This window comes from Centropristis striata, chromosome 21 (genome assembly GCF_030273125.1).
Source record: "Centropristis striata isolate RG_2023a ecotype Rhode Island chromosome 21, C.striata_1.0, whole genome shotgun sequence".
Lineage (NCBI taxonomy): Eukaryota > Metazoa > Chordata > Actinopteri > Perciformes > Serranidae > Centropristis > Centropristis striata.
Window position 1 is genome coordinate 30,907,948 of NC_081537.1, and position 17,505 is coordinate 30,925,452.

General features: G+C 37.3%; 1 protein-coding gene across 1 annotated transcript in view; it reads right to left on the reverse strand.

The window, feature by feature from the left end:
* The window catches only part of spata20 (spermatogenesis associated 20), a 92,976-nt gene that overhangs the window by 67,418 nt on the left and 8,053 nt on the right, over positions 1-17,505 (reverse strand). Inside the window, exons 6-11 of the mRNA XM_059324703.1 lie at positions 16,701-16,902; positions 16,458-16,588; positions 11,804-11,908; positions 9,338-9,412; positions 4,507-4,719; positions 2,853-3,045 (exon numbers count right to left, since the gene is read on the reverse strand). Coding sequence (XP_059180686.1) covers positions 2,853-3,045; positions 4,507-4,719; positions 9,338-9,412; positions 11,804-11,908; positions 16,458-16,588; positions 16,701-16,902 — 919 coding nt within the window. The remainder of the gene's footprint in view (positions 1-2,852; positions 3,046-4,506; positions 4,720-9,337; positions 9,413-11,803; positions 11,909-16,457; positions 16,589-16,700; positions 16,903-17,505) is intronic.

Consider the following 17,505-nt stretch of genomic DNA (forward strand, 5'->3'; position numbering starts at 1 on the left):
TCCTTAAAAAACTTTTCAACAAGGATTCCTGCATTGAAAAGTTAAGCAACCTCTAACCATGCTACTGACTCTAACCTAAACTCACTGACGAGGCTGCAGGAATGGATTTATTTTCCTGTTGAATATGTAGATTACCAGTTTGTTGTTAGGTGGATAAGTCTGATAATTGCATTGCATTACCCTGATGCTGACCTGCTCCATATGTGTCTAATGTAAAATGTAAACAATTCTTCATGTCAGTCATTCGTTATTTACATATACAGAATAATCACACACGAACACCATTAACTTTCCAAATATAAACTATATAAACTGAAGTAAACAACATGATATCAGACAATTGGGTCAAGTGACACACCCACATCACTGCGCTGCCTGACTTCATGAGAATGTATTTAACCCTCTATGGTACTGTGCTGCCCTAAGGCAACATACCCATTTAAGGCCTGTCAAATTTCTACAATGGATGATTTTGAGTGATGCGATACTTTAAAAAAGAGGGAAGAGAATAGGGAACCAATAGCAGTGCTTTAATTTATCACATGACCTGCAGGAGGCCATATTGAAACCCTATTTTTCAGACTTTTCCACAGGAAACGGCTTTGCCATTTTTGCGCCACAAAAAAAATCACTCAAAATATAATTTCCTGGCCTTTTTCCATCTGGAAAAAACTATATTCCTACTGATAGGCAAGAATGAAGTTTATCATTTTTGATAGTTTCATACACTTAGACTGTTCAAGACATTCATTTTAATGGGTCGTTGGTTCAATGGTACAAGAAACCAGTTCAAAAAAGTTCCTTTTATAATGTTTTTAAATTTGAAATGTTATGTATGATACCCTGTTACTACTGAATATTTTACACGTTTATTAGAGAAATTATGTTAAAATTAATTGTAAAAACTCTCTTTTTCACTTCAATGGGACAATGTTGCCTATGGGCAACAAACCCCAAAAACTTCTGAATTTTTTTTTATTATGTTTTGTTTTTTATGATTATGTTTATTTAGTCTATTAAGACAAAAAAAACACTCCAAACATTTTTTCCTAACTGGCATCATAATGTGTACCATAGAGGGTTAAATACTATTATGTCAAAGTATTTCATTTGTTGCTTCTGAGTCTTGTAAGTCCTGATATGATAATAATAATAATAATAATAATTTGGTTATAATTTTTTGACATAAGGCGTGTTTTCACTGAGTACTTTCTGAGTACTTTTTGGAAAGCGGCTGAGTGTTTTGGCTCCGCCCACTAGTTACTTCCCCTCAGCCTCTGTTCCCATACAGATACTTTTGTAGCGGCTAACCAATGGAGTTCTAATGTAACAACAGACCGACACGGCAAGCAGTGGGGCCAACTTAGTGACTCTGTCGATATATATTAAGCGACTATTCAGACCCCTCTAGCGATTCTTTTTCAAAAAATCGACTAGCGACAAATCCAGCAACTTTTTCTGGTGTTATTGGAGACTTCTGGAGACTCGTTACTCGACTTAACGAGTAGCAGGCACCGTCCCAAAGCACTCACAAGCGGCCCAGTCCTCCCGCAGCGTTCTCTCCCAGCTGCAGTCAGCAGAGCAGGAGCTGTTAACTCCTCAGCATCCAGTTTGCACAAGTCTGCAAATGAATCATGCAGATCTTGGGCGAATCTTCTCTCCCAAGCCACACCCACAGCGGAAATGTACCTCATGGAAACACGCCTATAATTTCGATTGAAAACTCTACAAAGACAATATACACCAACTGGCCACCTTATCATGTTTACCTATTCAACTGCTTGTTAACGCAAATATGTAATCAGCCAATCACATGACACAATGGCAACTCAATGCATTTATGCATGTTGACATGGTGAAGGCGAGCTGCTGAAGCATCAAAATGGGGAAGAAAGGTGATTTAAGTGACTTTGAACGTGGCATGGTTGTTGGTGGCAGACAAACTGCAACCATCTCAGAGTTTAGAGAGAATGGTCCCAAAAAGAGAAATATCCAGTGAGCCTTGATGCTTGTTGATGCCAGAGGTCAGAGGAGAATGGTCAGACTGGTTTGAGACCATATAAAAGGTAATAGTAGCTCAAATAATCACTGCCACTTTATTAGGTACACCTTGCTAGCTAATTATGAGGCTGGTAAGTTTATTTTATGTTCAAACTGATGTTTTGTTGGTAAATATACGAAGTGAATTCTGAATTTGATGCATTCTGTTTTTATTTAGGTTTTACACAGTGCCCTGACTTTATTGGAATCAGAGTTGTACTTTCTATGATGATGTACTTAACTGGAAAAAAAAAAGAAGATTTGAAGTGTTCGAATAGTTTTTTGGTTTTTGTTGTGTTTACAATAGTACTGTCATATTTTGTTAGGCCAGAGCTATGGGAACATTCATCAAAATATTCATCATTTTCAAATTACAATTTTTCTCTGTATTGTTTCAGTGTTGTTTATTGTTTATTATTACTGTCATTGTTGTCTTTATTGTTCTAATTTGTAATTGTTTCATTGTTTTTTTATTATTACTGCCATTGCTGTTTTATTATTATTGTTTTGTTTTTAATTGTTTATTGTAAGGTGACCTTGAGAGTCCTGAAAGGCGCCTATAAATAAAATGCATTATTATTATTATTATTATCTTTGCTCACTAGGTCTTGGTCTTTCTTACCCTCAGGTGTGCATAAACTACAGATTATGATAGATTATGATATGAAAGATAGCTCTGGCTAAAAATGTAATTATCTGTATCATTCATGAGAAGCAGCTTACTATCTGTGATGGGTGTCAGTTGAATTAATCCATATCTTACATTCCTATATTGTAATATTAACTTGTATGTAAACTCATGTGGACTTTACCGTTCCAGGAGGCCAACATCTTGGTGTCCAGATGTGGGCGTGGCCGACTCTTCCTCACTTCTGCCATCTTGGTCCTGGCGGAGGCTAGCAGCTCGTTGACCTTCTCCACGCCGATGCCAAAACGAGCAGCCGTTAGCTCCACTGAATAACGCACGATCAGCACATTCTGGCCCTGCAGCTCCCCGTGGGGGTCCTGGCAGCGTCGAGTACAGGAGAAGAGAGGGTGTTCACACAGATGAACTCACACTGACTGCAACAGCTGTCACGCTAATGTCTTCATGGACCAGCTTAAAACGCTGTCTGAATTAAATAGTGATTGAGAGTTGTGTGTTTTTCCTGTAAATTAGTTTTATCCATGGAGACATTTTGATTAATCTGATCAGTGTTTCCCACAGGGTTTTATGAGAGTCTGGAGGGGACACTGAACCCTGGTCTGGGGGCACGCCCCCCCGGGAGAAAAAATTGTACATCTATAAGTAAAATGCATCAATCTTGTGCACTTTGAGAGCTAAGGTTTCCAAAGTGCTGCACAAACAATAAATAGATAACACAATACAAAGAGGTGTAGTAAACAATAGAATAGTAAAATGCAATAAGATAAAATAAATTAAAAATGGGATAAAAATAAATAAAATAAAATGTAAAATGTACTGCCCGCACAAAATAAAATATGCATGTTTACAAATAAAAACAAAACAAATCATAAAATCATAGCAGGGAGATACTGTATTATAGAATCTTTGTTATCCTTTGTTATGCTCTTCGCCCATCTTTTTTTCTGTTTTTCCTTAGTACCCTTGTTTACTTGCATGTATTTTATGTAAATGTGTTTCAAATTTAAAATAAAAAATAAAAAAACCCCTGCAGCTGTGGCTCAGTTGGTAGAGTTGGTCGTCTTCTGATCAGAGGGTTGGTGGTTTGATCCCTGACCATGGCAGCCTACATGTTGAAGTATCCTTGAGCAAGATACTGAACCCCAGATTGCTCCCGATGCTGCGTTCATCTGTGTGTGAATGAATTCCCAATGGTGGCAGGTGGCACCGTTGTGCCCTGGTAGCCTCTGCCACCAGCATGAATGTGTGTGTGACTGGATGAATGAGTGCAGTCTGTAGTGTAAAGCGCTTTGGATAAAATCGCTATATAAGTGCACCCCATTTACGATTTATTAACACTATCAGAGTCTAGTTTCATACTGAATGTAAACGCAATCTTTCCATTCATCCATTCATATATACAGTACAGGCCAAAAGTTTGGACACACCTTCTCATTCAATGCGTTTCCTTTATTTTCATGACTATTTACATTGTAGATTCATCAAAACTATTAATGAACACATGTGGAATTATGTACTTAACAAAAAAGTGTGAAATAACTGAAAACATGTCTTATATTCTAGTAAGCAAAGGGTGGTTACTTTGAGGAATCTAAAATACAAGACATGTTTTCAGTTATTTCACACTTTTTTGTTAAGTACATAATTCCACATGTGTTCATTCATAGTTTTGATGCCTTCAGTGAGAATCTACAATGTAAATAGTCATGAAAATAAAGAAAACGCATTGAATGAGAAGGTGTGTCCAAACTTTTGGCCTGTACTGTAGCTGTAACACAATTAAAAGGTACAATTGGCTCCATAATAAAAATCCCAATGACCTGTTCAGGTGCAACATTTCCTGGGTCCTTGACCCCGTAGTGGTGCATGAAGACGTCTGCATGTGTGGCAGCTCCTGTGGCGCCTTCAACCACATCTGGCAACAGCTCCCGAACTTCTGTGGCGGTCCAGACGCAGAAAGCCCCCTCTCGCTTCTCTGGTCCCCCTGACGCTGGGACAGAGTCGGCGTCCTCGGCACTGTAGAAGCCTCCGGACTGTTTGAGAGAACAGACGGGAATGGAGGAGGTGGAATGAAAGGGATATATGGTTACTATGTATGATGAAGGTTAAAATTTGGCCTGCCAAAGCCATCCGACCTCTGCAACTCATCCAGAATGCAGCTGCTCGATTGGTCTTCAATCTTCCCAAATTTTCACACACAACACCCCTCCTCCGCTCCCTCCACTGGCTACCAGTGGCTGCTCGGATACGCTTCAAGACTCTAGCTCTGGCGTACTCTGCTGCTAACGGTTCAGGTCCTACTTACATCCAGGACCTTGTCAAACTCTACACTCCTGCCCGTCCTCTCCGCTCTGCATCAGCCAAACAGCTGGCGACTCCCACCTTGCGTGGGTCAACTCGCCTCAAAACCACTTCCAGACTTTTCTCTGTCTTGGCTCCCAAATGGTGGAACGAGCTCCCTACCGACATCAGGACCTCAGACAGCCTGTACATCTTCCGCCGCAGGCTGAAGACCTATCTCTTCCAACAATACCTCGGTTAAGTCATGGTCACCTAACAGATATATAAAAAAAAAAAAAAAACCTCTTATTCTTTTCTCTTCTTTTCTTCTTTAACATATAGCACTCCTTAGCAATGACAGTTAGCTCTTAAAGTTATGTACTTACTTGATTCCTGTGGTCTATGTCCAGTACCATCAGGTTGAATGCACTTATTGTAAGTCGCTTTGGACAAAAGCGTCTGCTAAATGACATGTAATGTAATGTAATGTAATTATTTAGAAACGTGTCTGTCAAAGTGTACAGAGTCAATTAAGAGTTTTAATAGCAGGGTTTTGCTGCCCTCTTTGGGTCAAAGCTTCAAGTCAGTTTCACCTCTGGCCACATGACATCAGCATCACTGACTCCTGTGGTGCCATGTGGTCAAGATTGTAAAGGGTGCTAAGTTCAAACTAAATACATGGAGCTTGTTACACAGAAGAAATTGAAGCTGCAAAAAACCATAATGAAACACAAAACGTACCTGATAAAAAGGAAAAAGATGAATAGCTAACATTAAAGCTACCAAAATAAAATAAATATAAATAGCCCTAACCAAGTATTGAGTCATATAGATGGATATACTATTCAGAGGCCAATTTTTTAACCCACTTTTGAAAATTGGTCTTTTGTAATATTCAAATTTTTTGATTTGATACTGAATTTTAGATCTTCAATAAATGTAAGCCATAGTCATTATAGTAAGAAGAAATTAAATAAATAAATTCCATGAAATGGTTTCATTCTGTGTGTAATGGAATCTATATAATGTGTTATTTCCACTTTTTGAATTAAATTACTGACATAAATATAATATAAATAAATTATTGAGATGCAATTGTATATGTGTGTGTGTGTATACATATATATATATATATATATACTTTTAAATAAAAAAAATGTATAATAAATAAAAAGAAATTATATAATAACTTTAATAAAATAAAAATAAATAAAGGAGTAAATTAAATAGTAAAATAAATAAATAGAGGTATGTATACAAAAGGTAAATGAAAAAAGAAAACATCAAAACATTTTGTCACATTTTATAAATTAATCAAACACATTTGGTACATGTAATCATCATTTATTAAGTAATTTATTAACTTATTTCGTTTGCAACTTCAGTCCTGAGTCCAGTTGTTATAATGTTCACTTTAAATAATTCATAAAAACATAAAAGTAACACATCAAAATCAAACAACATTCATCATGGCAGATGGCCTCGAACATCTTGCATCGTGCATCTCTCCAACAAAATACTTAAAGACTTTGAACTTTGAAGATTTTGTTGTTGTTGTTGTTGATATTTACCATATTTGGATAAGAGCCTTTACTTCATTATTAGACCACGTTTGTCCACAAGATATTTTTCAAGCCTGCTAACTAACTTCTGCTGAGATTCAACCCACAATGCACTGTATGCAGCAAACCCAACTCTGGTGCACTTAGAAGCGAACCAAGACCCCCATTCTTTAGCACAGTAGTTCTCAACCTTTTTGAGTCGCGACCCCCAATTTAACATGCATGTTGTCCCGCTCACTGAACACAATCTCACACGCACAGTTCAGATCACCCAAAAAAAAGAAACAAAATGACCAAAATAAGGAAACAAAATGACCAAAAAAGACACGAATGGACCACAAAATGATCAAAAAAGACACAAATTGAGCAAAAAAGACACAAATTGAGCAGAAAAGACACAAAATGACCAAAAAGACACAAAATGACCAAAGAAAAGACACAATTTGACCAAAAAAGACACAAAATGACCAACAAAAAGACACAAAATGACCAAAAAAGACGCAAATTGACCACAAAATAATCAAAAAAAGACACAAAATGACTAAAAAAAGACACAAAATGACCAAAAATGACACAAATTGACCACAAAATAATCAAAAAAAGACACAAAATGACAAAAAAAACCCCACAATGACCAAAAAAAGACATTAAGTGACCAAAAAGACTAAAACACATGAACACATGAACACTTTAACACAGTGGAGACAGAGCTGACGTCCAAAATGATTTGGCGACCCCCAGAAATCATCTCGCGACCCCAATTGGGGTCCCGACCCCAAGGTTGAGAATAGCTGCTTTAGCGGACCATAGTTTGGTTCTTTGGTCCGCACCAGAGTTCGTTTGATTCAGATGTGAATGGGGCTGGGCGATATATCGATATAAAAAAAATATATCTATATATCGATATATCGATATATTTTTAAATGTGATATGGAATTAGACCATATCGCATATATCAATATCGTTCAAATCTGAGCTGTGATCCTTGCTCCAGGCAAGCTGCTTTATATATATATAAATGCTGCCCTTACTAGGGTTTGTCATATTTGTTTTTTTTGTAATGTTCGTTATTCTTTTCTCATATAAATAGATTTATTTCAGAAAAAGATTGGCCTATTTTAATTCATAGGCTATTTTTATTTAAGATATTTTTTATTTAAATGTGCACTTCATGGAATTTTGATATTTTTTTTAAAAAGGTACTCCTGTCGTTATACCGTATTTATGTTGACTTAAATAAACGGTTTCAATAAAACTACTTGTGACATGTCATATTTGACTTTGACTGAACATTTGCTCTAACTTTGCGATAAAAATATCGGGATATGTATCTTATATTGCCCAGCCCTAGATGTGAAAGTCTTTTTACTGGACCGACATTTCACCAAAGAGCTCACAAGTCACAGTTAAGACGTGGAATGACTAATCTGACACTAATCACTCACTCAACACCTTTGAAGGGTCTGAGAACTGCACACACAGTGTTCCTCATTAATGCCCCTCTGTGGGCTTAAACAGTTGTGACAGGAATCAACGAATGTATGAAAACCTTTATAGAAGCTGATTGTACAGTGTGTGATGTGAACAGTATTTTTACAGTCATGATGAGAACTTACTAAGGGAAGACCCCAGCCACTGTAGCACCAAAAGAAACATACAGTCTCTAGTAAATTACCTCTGCGACGTTAATTCATTAGCGCGTAATTACATAATAAATCTTGGAGAATATAATGATTACAACGAGTGTGATTTTAATTGTGTGCTCCGTTCGCTGCTGTCGACTCATTAATCAAAAGGAGAAAAGGGTTGACCCTCGAAGGAGAGCAAAGGGGTTTAAGAGGCTATTTGTCACAGGGGTCCCACCTCTTGCCCTCCAGTCTGTACCAACACACACACACACACACTGATTATCTCCTGGTGGAATTTACACTTAATGTTCGTGCTTTGTCAGCAGCAAATACAGGCGCTGTGACAACTAGACGCAGTTTATACAACTCGTTTTAAAATTAATTCCCTTTGCCGACATTCGTCCGAACACTCCATTAACACCAACTTTAAAGGAACACTCCACCGTTTTTTCATATTAAAACATGTTATTCGGTCAAGTAAGACGAGTTGATACAGACCTCTTGCGTCTCAATGCGTGCACTCAATCGCCCTGGCGCGCAGCGCCACTTGGCTAGCACTTAGCTTAGCCCAGTTCATTCATTAGGACCCAAACAGATGGACAGTTAGAAGCGACCAAACTCCTCCACGTAGGCGCAGTAATATCATCACTCCTGAAAAATCTTCTCCCCTCAGGAGTGATGATATTACTGCGCCGAGTCGAAGTGCTCCCAAGTGCTATTCCGCCATACATTATAGTTATCCTTTTTATCCGCTTAGAAAAGCGCCACGTTTTATTTTGTGTCGCCATACTTGGTCGTTTAACTACTCGTGTAGCTGTATTTAAATAGGGAAAACGTGGAGGAGTTTGGTCGCTTCTAACTGTCCATCTGTTTGGATCCTAATGAATGAACTGGGCTAAGCTAAGTGCTAGCCAAGTGGCGCCGCGCGCCAGGGCGATTGAGTGCACGCATTGAGACGCAAGAGGTCTGTATCAACTCGTCTTACTTACCCGAATAACATGTTTTAATATGAAAAAACGGTGGAGTGTTCCTTTAACTTTAATATCTTCTTAGAGCTTGTGAAAAAACACCTTACTTTAGCATATTTGCAATCACCTTGGTGCCCCAGTGAGGTACCGATAAAACAACAGACACACACACACACACACACACAAGTCCTAACAAGGCTGTATGTGGTTCACCTTGTCACTCAGGTCCCTGGAGACATAGAGCAGGATGTCCTGAGCCACGTCTGCAAAGAGCTGCTCGTCTGATACCTGGAACAGCAGAAACACACACCAGCTTAGAGTCAAGATTCAACCTTAACATGCCCTTAAAGAGAGCGTCATGTGATTTATATGTCATGCAAATGCTGAGGTAGCCTCATTAAGTATCATGTGTGCACAGTGTGTGTGTTTGCCTACATGCATGAATTAACTCTACTGAGTCTGGGGCTATTTTGTCCCTTTTTGAATCCTTTTCATCCTGCCTGTATACACCACTTAAAAATGTTTAAATGCCCTGTTTGTATATTTTTTTTCCAGCACAACCTCACCTATATGACCTGATAATAATTGTTTTTTTATTCTGACTTACTGGATCAACATTTAGAACCAAGATGAAACAAACAAGAAACAAAGAAAAACCAACATAAATGTGATCTTGTGATTGTGTGTGATCCTGTCATCAACTCTGGTTTTTATTCTAGTGGGACTCCATTTTATTTGTGTATTTTTTTTGGTCATTTTGTGTCTTTGTAAGTGATTTTGTGTCTTTTTTGGTCGTTTTGTGTCTTTTGTTGTGTCTTTTTTAGTTATTTTGTGTCTTCTTTAGTCATTTTGTATCTTCTGTGGGGTTTTTTTGTGGTCATTCTGTCTTCTCATTTTGTGTCTTTTTTGGTCATTTTGTGTCTTTTTTTCTAATTTTGTGTTTTTTTGTGTCTTGTTTTGGTCATTTTGTGTCTTTTTTTTGTCATTTTGTCTTTTTTAGTCCTTTAGTCCAACATAAAATGTGATTTTGAATCTTTTTTTTACTTTAAAAACACTATCATGCTCAATAAAGAATTTGAAATGTTGCAAATGTCAGTACCAGGCAGTCTGTGGTAGGTAGTTAGTTAGATGTAGCAGGCTAGCGTTAGCTTACAAAAAAGACTGACATGAACATCTTATGATCAGTGTCAATAAGAACATAATCGCCATCCATAGCAATCAAAACCAGAAGAACAAATGTGTTGTACCAGTCTTGGTTAGATGCCAACAAAGCCAGTTTTAATAAGTTTTAAGAGTGAGTTTGCTAGTTTTAATTAGTTTTTATTTTTTGGAAAATGCTTAGTGTTAGTTTAGTTTTTATTAGTTTTACTTTTTTTGTAATGGGGTATTTGTTGGGTGCAAGATTAAAAAAAGTCACAATAAATGTTTCCTCTATTTCCTTTGTCTGATCCATCTCAGCCCCAATAAGGTTATTAAGTCATAAAACCAGATAGATGAAATAGATTTCATATCAACCAAAAAGGTTCACGTATGAAAACAGTTGACAAAGACGAAAACGAAGGACATTTTCACTATCATTTATTTTATTTATTTTTTTGTTTTAGTTAGTTTTGCAACCAAACAATACAGTTTCAGTTAGTTATTGTTACTTTCATTTTTATTTTTATTTCAGTTAACGAAAATGTTTTTTCAATTGTAGTTTTTGTTATTTCGTTAACTATAATAACCTTGGTATACAGACATATACAGTGACGTCACGACTGGCTCTCTAATCTTTGGAAAAGCAAACATGTTCTGAGATGGTTCACAAGTTGAAGCTTTACACATGTGTGTGTGTGTGTGTGTGTGTGTGTGGCAGCAACTTTGCTGTCATTATTTATTGGTGATAAATGATTTGGGATAAGAGAGAGAGACATAATGATGGAGGGCTAATTATCCAATCACATAGATATGTAGAAGAAGAACACACACACACACGCACGCACACACACACACGCACACGCACACGCACACGCACGCGCGCGCGCGCACGCACACGCACTATGAGGGGTATTTTATGCCAGCACACTATACTAAAACGCGTGTACAGCGCCTATGCGATGACATCAAACGTCTAACGTGCGCGTGTAAATTCCATTCACTTTCAATGGACAGACAGGCGTCACGCAGGCGTCACGCAGACGCTGTACACGCGTTGTTGCACATACGCCTACGTGACGGCTGCGTGACGGGTGAACTACGCCTCAAATACGTGACGTGAAGACCCGCGTGACTGTTAAGTACAATTCTACATAGGCGTACAGACACGCGTATTGCGAGTACACCAGATAACATGGGTGACGGGTGAAAAGTGCCACCAGCGAACGTAGTGGACGCCTGTGTGTGTGTGTGTGTAACGCGTGTACGCCTATAACAGTTCAGCTGTTACACAGAGTCTCAGCTTCACACGGGATTGTGAAAGCAGAACTTATAGATGAACTCCAAGCCCCAACTGAGCTCGTAAGGTGTCTGTAAGCACGCCTATTAATCAGACTTTATGCTGGCACAGGCGACAGGTGTTTTAGGCGTTTAAGTATAGTGTGCTGGCATAAAATACCCCTGATACACGCACGCGCGCGCGCGCACACACACACACACACACACACACAGAGATAGAGACAATCACATACACACACATACCTGGAAAGCAGTGATGTAGGCTACAGCCAGCTGAGCCTGGTCATACAGCATCTTTTCAAAGTGAGGAACATGCCAGGAGGAATCTGTGGAGTAACGGTGAAAACCCTGCACAACAGAGACATACAGTTTGGATTCTCCAATAATAAAATAAATCTAGAGCTAACATTGCTATCTCTGGCAGTATAGGTTTCTTTCCTGGCATGCAACTTGCAAAGCAACCTGAACCGAAAGAACAGAACATATTGCATGTTAATTTACAAAAATAACAGTTGTTTTCATTACAGCTTAATATAATGACAACTGCAGTAACTACCGGTACGCAAAAGGTAAAACTGAGAAAACTGTTTGTAAGTTTTTTAAAGTGTTTTAACTGGCCAGCCAAATTGGTTATAGTTAGGTAAGTGATATGACACTTATTTCTACATGTACTGATGATGTAGTTTTTATGCTCATAAATCATGATGATTTATTTGACCTTTGACCCCAAAAACGTAGTTACTGCATCGCTGTAAAAGGTTCTAATAATAATGCAAAACCAGTGCAGTAATTACAATGTTGTTGTCGTCTTTCAGCTTTTTTAATTTCAGTGAATAAACACTTTCAAATTGATTTTGTTATCAGTGTATTTAAAAGTGTTTAACAACAAAGATGTGCATATTTTAGCCTTAATATTATAAAGAAATGTTATATTTTAGTCTTAATATCATTTTATCTCACTTTTTTCCTTCATCACTATCTAGATAATAATTCCCCTTTCAAATAAACTTATAATTTCTATTATTTTTATGTCTAAATTAGTATATAAACCCAAAGCAGGCTGTGGTAAGTGCAAATCACTGCTTGGTTTTGAGTTGGATTTTGTGTTTTTTATATCATTATTTCTCTGAAATAAAGCAAAATTTAAATCTAAAACTTTGTCACAAGATAAAACAGACGTCAAGGAGTTCTTTTTTAGTTATAACTCAATTTTGACCAAAAATGTAGTTACTGCAGTTAGACTTTGTCGGGCAGTGAAGTCATCAAAGGAAAATCTTGGCCAACTGTATTAACTGACTGTTCATTCAATCAGTTAATTGGTTGCTGGGAGAAAGAATCGTTATGTATACACTACCGGTCAAAAGTTTTAGAACACCCCAATTTTTCCAGTTTTTTATTGAAATTCAAGCAGTTCAAGTCAAATGAACAGCTTGAAAGGGTCCAAAGGTAAGTGGTGAACTGCCAGAGGTAAATAAAAAAAGGTAAGCTTAACCAAAACTGAAAAATAATGTACATTTCAGAATTATACAAGTAGGCCTTTTTCAGGGAACAAGAAATGGGTTAACAACTTAACTCTATGGAGTCTTGGGCTATTTTGTCCATTTTTGAATTCTTTTCATGTCTTTGTAAGTCATTTTGTGTCTTTTTTTGGTCATTTTGTGTCACTTTTTTTGTCATTTTGTGTCTTTTGGTGTCTTTTTTTGTCATTTTGTGTCTTTTTTTAGTCCTGTAGTCCAACATAAAATGTGATTTTGAATCTTTTTTTTTACTTTCAAAACACTATCATGCTCAATAAAGAATTTTAAATGTTGCAAATGTGCATTAATTTCAGAGTACACTGAGACATTAAACTGCATCATTTTCAATTAAATTCTGGAAAAGTTGGTGTGTTCTAAAACTTTTGACCAGTAGTGTACATTCACTAAATTAGCCACAGTGCACTGAGCGCACTCTACCTGGTAACATTTTTTCATGAAGTAAGCTTTTTTTTTAAAATCCTTTGCAATGGGAGAACTGCGTAGTTACACTATGTTAAAAAGACCAGCAGCAAGGTGCTGAGCATCTACTCTGCTGCACATGTGTTGATTTTGGTGTTGATATTGGAGAGTTGAAAAATTCAAATTCAACTTTGGGAAACTTTAAAAGCTGCAGTTCATCACTCAGTGGAGGAGGGGCGGGACAAATACCACAAAGCTGAACAACATCAACCAGGCTAGAGAAATTAATACTGCCGGACACAGCCAGTCTAGACACTGGACAAAGGTCTGGCTGCATTCTGGTTCTGCTAACGGAGAACAGAATGCTGTTGTTTTTGTTTTTTTAAACCAGTCACAATCGTTTTGGGCGGCACTAAGCCCCCGATGCAGCAATGCTGCTCCTGAATTAGTGGAAGGTGAGGGAGAATGCTGCATACACACAGTCTACATCTGATGAATTAGATTAACATTTTCACAACATCTTGTCCTCTCCTCTCAGGTCTGTGTACACTGTAAAAAAAAATCTGTTTAATTTAGGGTAAAATACCGGCAGCTGTGGTTGCCAGAACATCACCGTAAAAAATACAGTGAGCATATGTAAATGTAAATATCAGCAAAAACTGTAATTTATACAGAATAATCCCATTACTTTTAGGATAATTGTTTCATCGTGGTATTTCTCCATTAACTTTACATTACATTTTTTTACATTTTTGAGCAAAACTGTGTGTTTTCTACAGTTTATGGCGGTAGAATTTAAAGTTTTATACTATTCTTTGATTTACAGTAATTAAAAGTATCTACTACGGTGATTTACAATATTTCATTTTACGACCTATTTCTGATGCAATTTGACAGTTTTTTACTGTAATTTCAACAAACATTTTTTACAGTGTACCTTTTCCACCTTTGACTGAATATTTGTCATGTCGAGTCACTCCCGGCCAGTGGTGAAAAAGGTATTGAGATCTCTTACGACAGTAAAAGTACTAATACCACACTGTGAAAATACTACACTACAAGTAAAAGTCCTGCATTCAAAACTTAATTAAGTAAAAGTATAAAAGTATCAGCATCAACATGTACTTAACCCTTTGATGCACAGCATGGGTCTAAAGTGACGCGACAGAGTTTTTATGTTCTATATCTTTGCAAAAAATTATTTTCATCATTCAGTATTTCAGGTTTTCCTCAATTAGTTTGTTTTTGATCATCATACATCCTAATTTTATGTTTTCCTTCATTCATTTTTGAATAAAATCCATTTTTGTGTCACTACTCTAATGCACAACAAGTGTTTCTATGATATATCTTTGAAATAAATATATTTTATCATTTATTATTCCATGTATTCAGTAAATATCTTGTTTTTGTTTAGTACAAATCATCCTTTTTATTTTTTCCCTTCCGACTTTTTGAACAAGTACAGCTTTTGTACTTCTACTTCAAGTTTATACACATGGGTCAAAAACACATTTATAATAGAATTTGGTGGGAAAAATGTCTTTGTTTGTTTTGTTTTTTTTAATTGTTACCCTAACAAAATATGCAATAATATAAAAACTTTTTTTCTTCATAAGGTATGAGAGGCAAAATAGAAATAATGATCTGTTGTTATCAAAAACAAGATATTTTAAAAATACTTGGAATATTCAAAAAACATGGGAAATGAATGCGGGTCATTTTTGACCCATGTTGTGCATCAAAGGGTTAAAGTTTCAAAAGTAAAAGTACTTGGTATGCAGAATGGACCCACTCAGATTGTTTTATATATTCCAAATATATTACGAGATTATTTGTATTGATGCATTTATCTAAACAGGGCTCATTTTAACTACTTAATATACTGTTTTGAGGTATAATTTTTTTTTTTAAATGTCACCTTAACTTGATCATGTTTTCCATGTTAAATCTTGACCTGAAAAGTAACTAAAGCTGTCGCCTAAATGTAATGGAGTAAAAAGGACAATATTTGCCTCTAAAACATAGTGAAGTAGAAGTATAAATTTGCATAAAATTGAAATACTCAAGTATAGTATACTGCTCATGGCTTCACAGCAAGGGTATAATAGTTTTGGATTTTTCATTAGTTTTAGTTTTAATTTCGTTGTGATTTGCAGTTAGTTTTAAATAGTTTTTAGAGTGAATTTGGTAGTTTTTACTTTTTGGAAAATGCTTAGTTTTAGTTTAGTTTTAGTGTTAGTTTTAGTTGTTTTGTAATGAGGTATTTGTTGGGTGTGAGATTAAAAAAAGTCCCAATAAATGTTTCCTTTATTTCCTTTTTCTGATCCATCTCAGCCCCAGTAAGGTTATTAAGTCATAAAACCAGAAAGATGAAATAGATTTCATATCAACCAAAAATGTTTACGTATGAAAAAAGTTGACAAAGAAGAAAACGAAGGACATTTTAGTTAGTTTTGTAACCACACAATACAGTTTCAGTTAGTTATCGTCTCATTTTTATTTTTATTTCAGTTAGCGGAAATGTTTTTTCAATTGTAGTTTTCGTTATTTCGTTAGTTTTTGTTAACTATAATAACCGTGCTTCCCAGTTGCCATAAGGAGCGCAGAATTTAATTTTTAGTGATAAGGCCAATATACTGAGGTGACCTGCCTCCCTCATGTTTGTTGTTGTTCTTGTCGCTGTCGCAATTATATGACGTCAGAGCATCTGACGCCGTTACTATAGCAACCTGTCAGATCAGTCGATAATGTGGCCCAGTCTGAACAGAGCCATATCCGATTTGGACACTTGCTGAAAACAGTGTGGACAGTCAGCCCTAAAAATCGGATTTGAGCAGGAATCAGATTTGAATCAGATTCGCCTGCAGTCTGAACGCAGCCTGTTTGTTTTGTTGAATGGAAACAAAAACTGCAATAAAAACAATGAAGAAAAAAAAAAGAAAAAAACACATATGAACCTGAGCCACGTGGTCGTGGATGCCTCCCAGCGCCATCATGCGGAGTGTGTGCAGGGCCATCTGAAGAGCCTCCACCCCCTCTGAGGTGGAGCGGTTCACAGACCAGTAAGACATGAGGAACATCAGATTCACTGTGAGGAGAGACAGAGATTAATAGAGAGCCAGTCAGATGACGAGTATTCTACCAGCCAGGCAGAAGCCTGAAACACCTGAAACATGCCCGCTGTGGTATGGTGAGTCTACCTGGTGTGGGGAACTTTGGATGGTCTTTAAAGCCGCCGTACTCCTCCTCGTAGGAATGTGCCAACTGCTGGAAGCAGCGATTGGCAACACCTGGGGCCAGAGGAGGACTCTCTCCTGGGTTTGCAGAGACGGCCGTGCCTTTCTTTAGAGCCTCAAGGATCCGGTCTCCACTGGACTCCAAAGCAGGCCGGTTATTCTGCCACTGAGGATCACAGGTAGCGATGGGTACCTTTCACATTTGAACCGATACGGTACCGATACTCGGTACCTGGGAATCGATACCCGTACTCAACGGTACCAATTTTCGGTACTTTTGCGATTGTTTATGTGGTAATAAATGTTAATTTGTTTAATAATAAAATCTAATTTTTTCAATTCAACATATTTATTTCTCAAAATATAAACTTTAAAAAATATATCAAAACAATATAAAATCCAGGATGAGCAGTGCTTTATTGTTGAGCGAACGTGCATTTTGTAACATGAAGGTTGGAGTGTTATCAAAGAATGCAGAGGAGCGCTCTCAGGTGGCACGGAGGAGAAAAAAAAAAAAGGTTGCAAGCGCACGTGTGATTTGTTGTGATGACGTCGTAGCTGTGCGGCGCAGCACCGGTCAGACAGTATTGTGGTTGGAAAAAAACAAAGTTGAGTCGGGCCGCTCTGTGCACATATCGAGGATGACGCAGGAGTCCGAGGGATTTAATTTCAGCGAAGCAGTTTGGAGTAAATTGGCAGGTAATATTCCTGAGTTGAAGAGCGGAGTATTAGCGGAGGACCAGAGATGTAGCAGCTAGCTGCTAGCTGC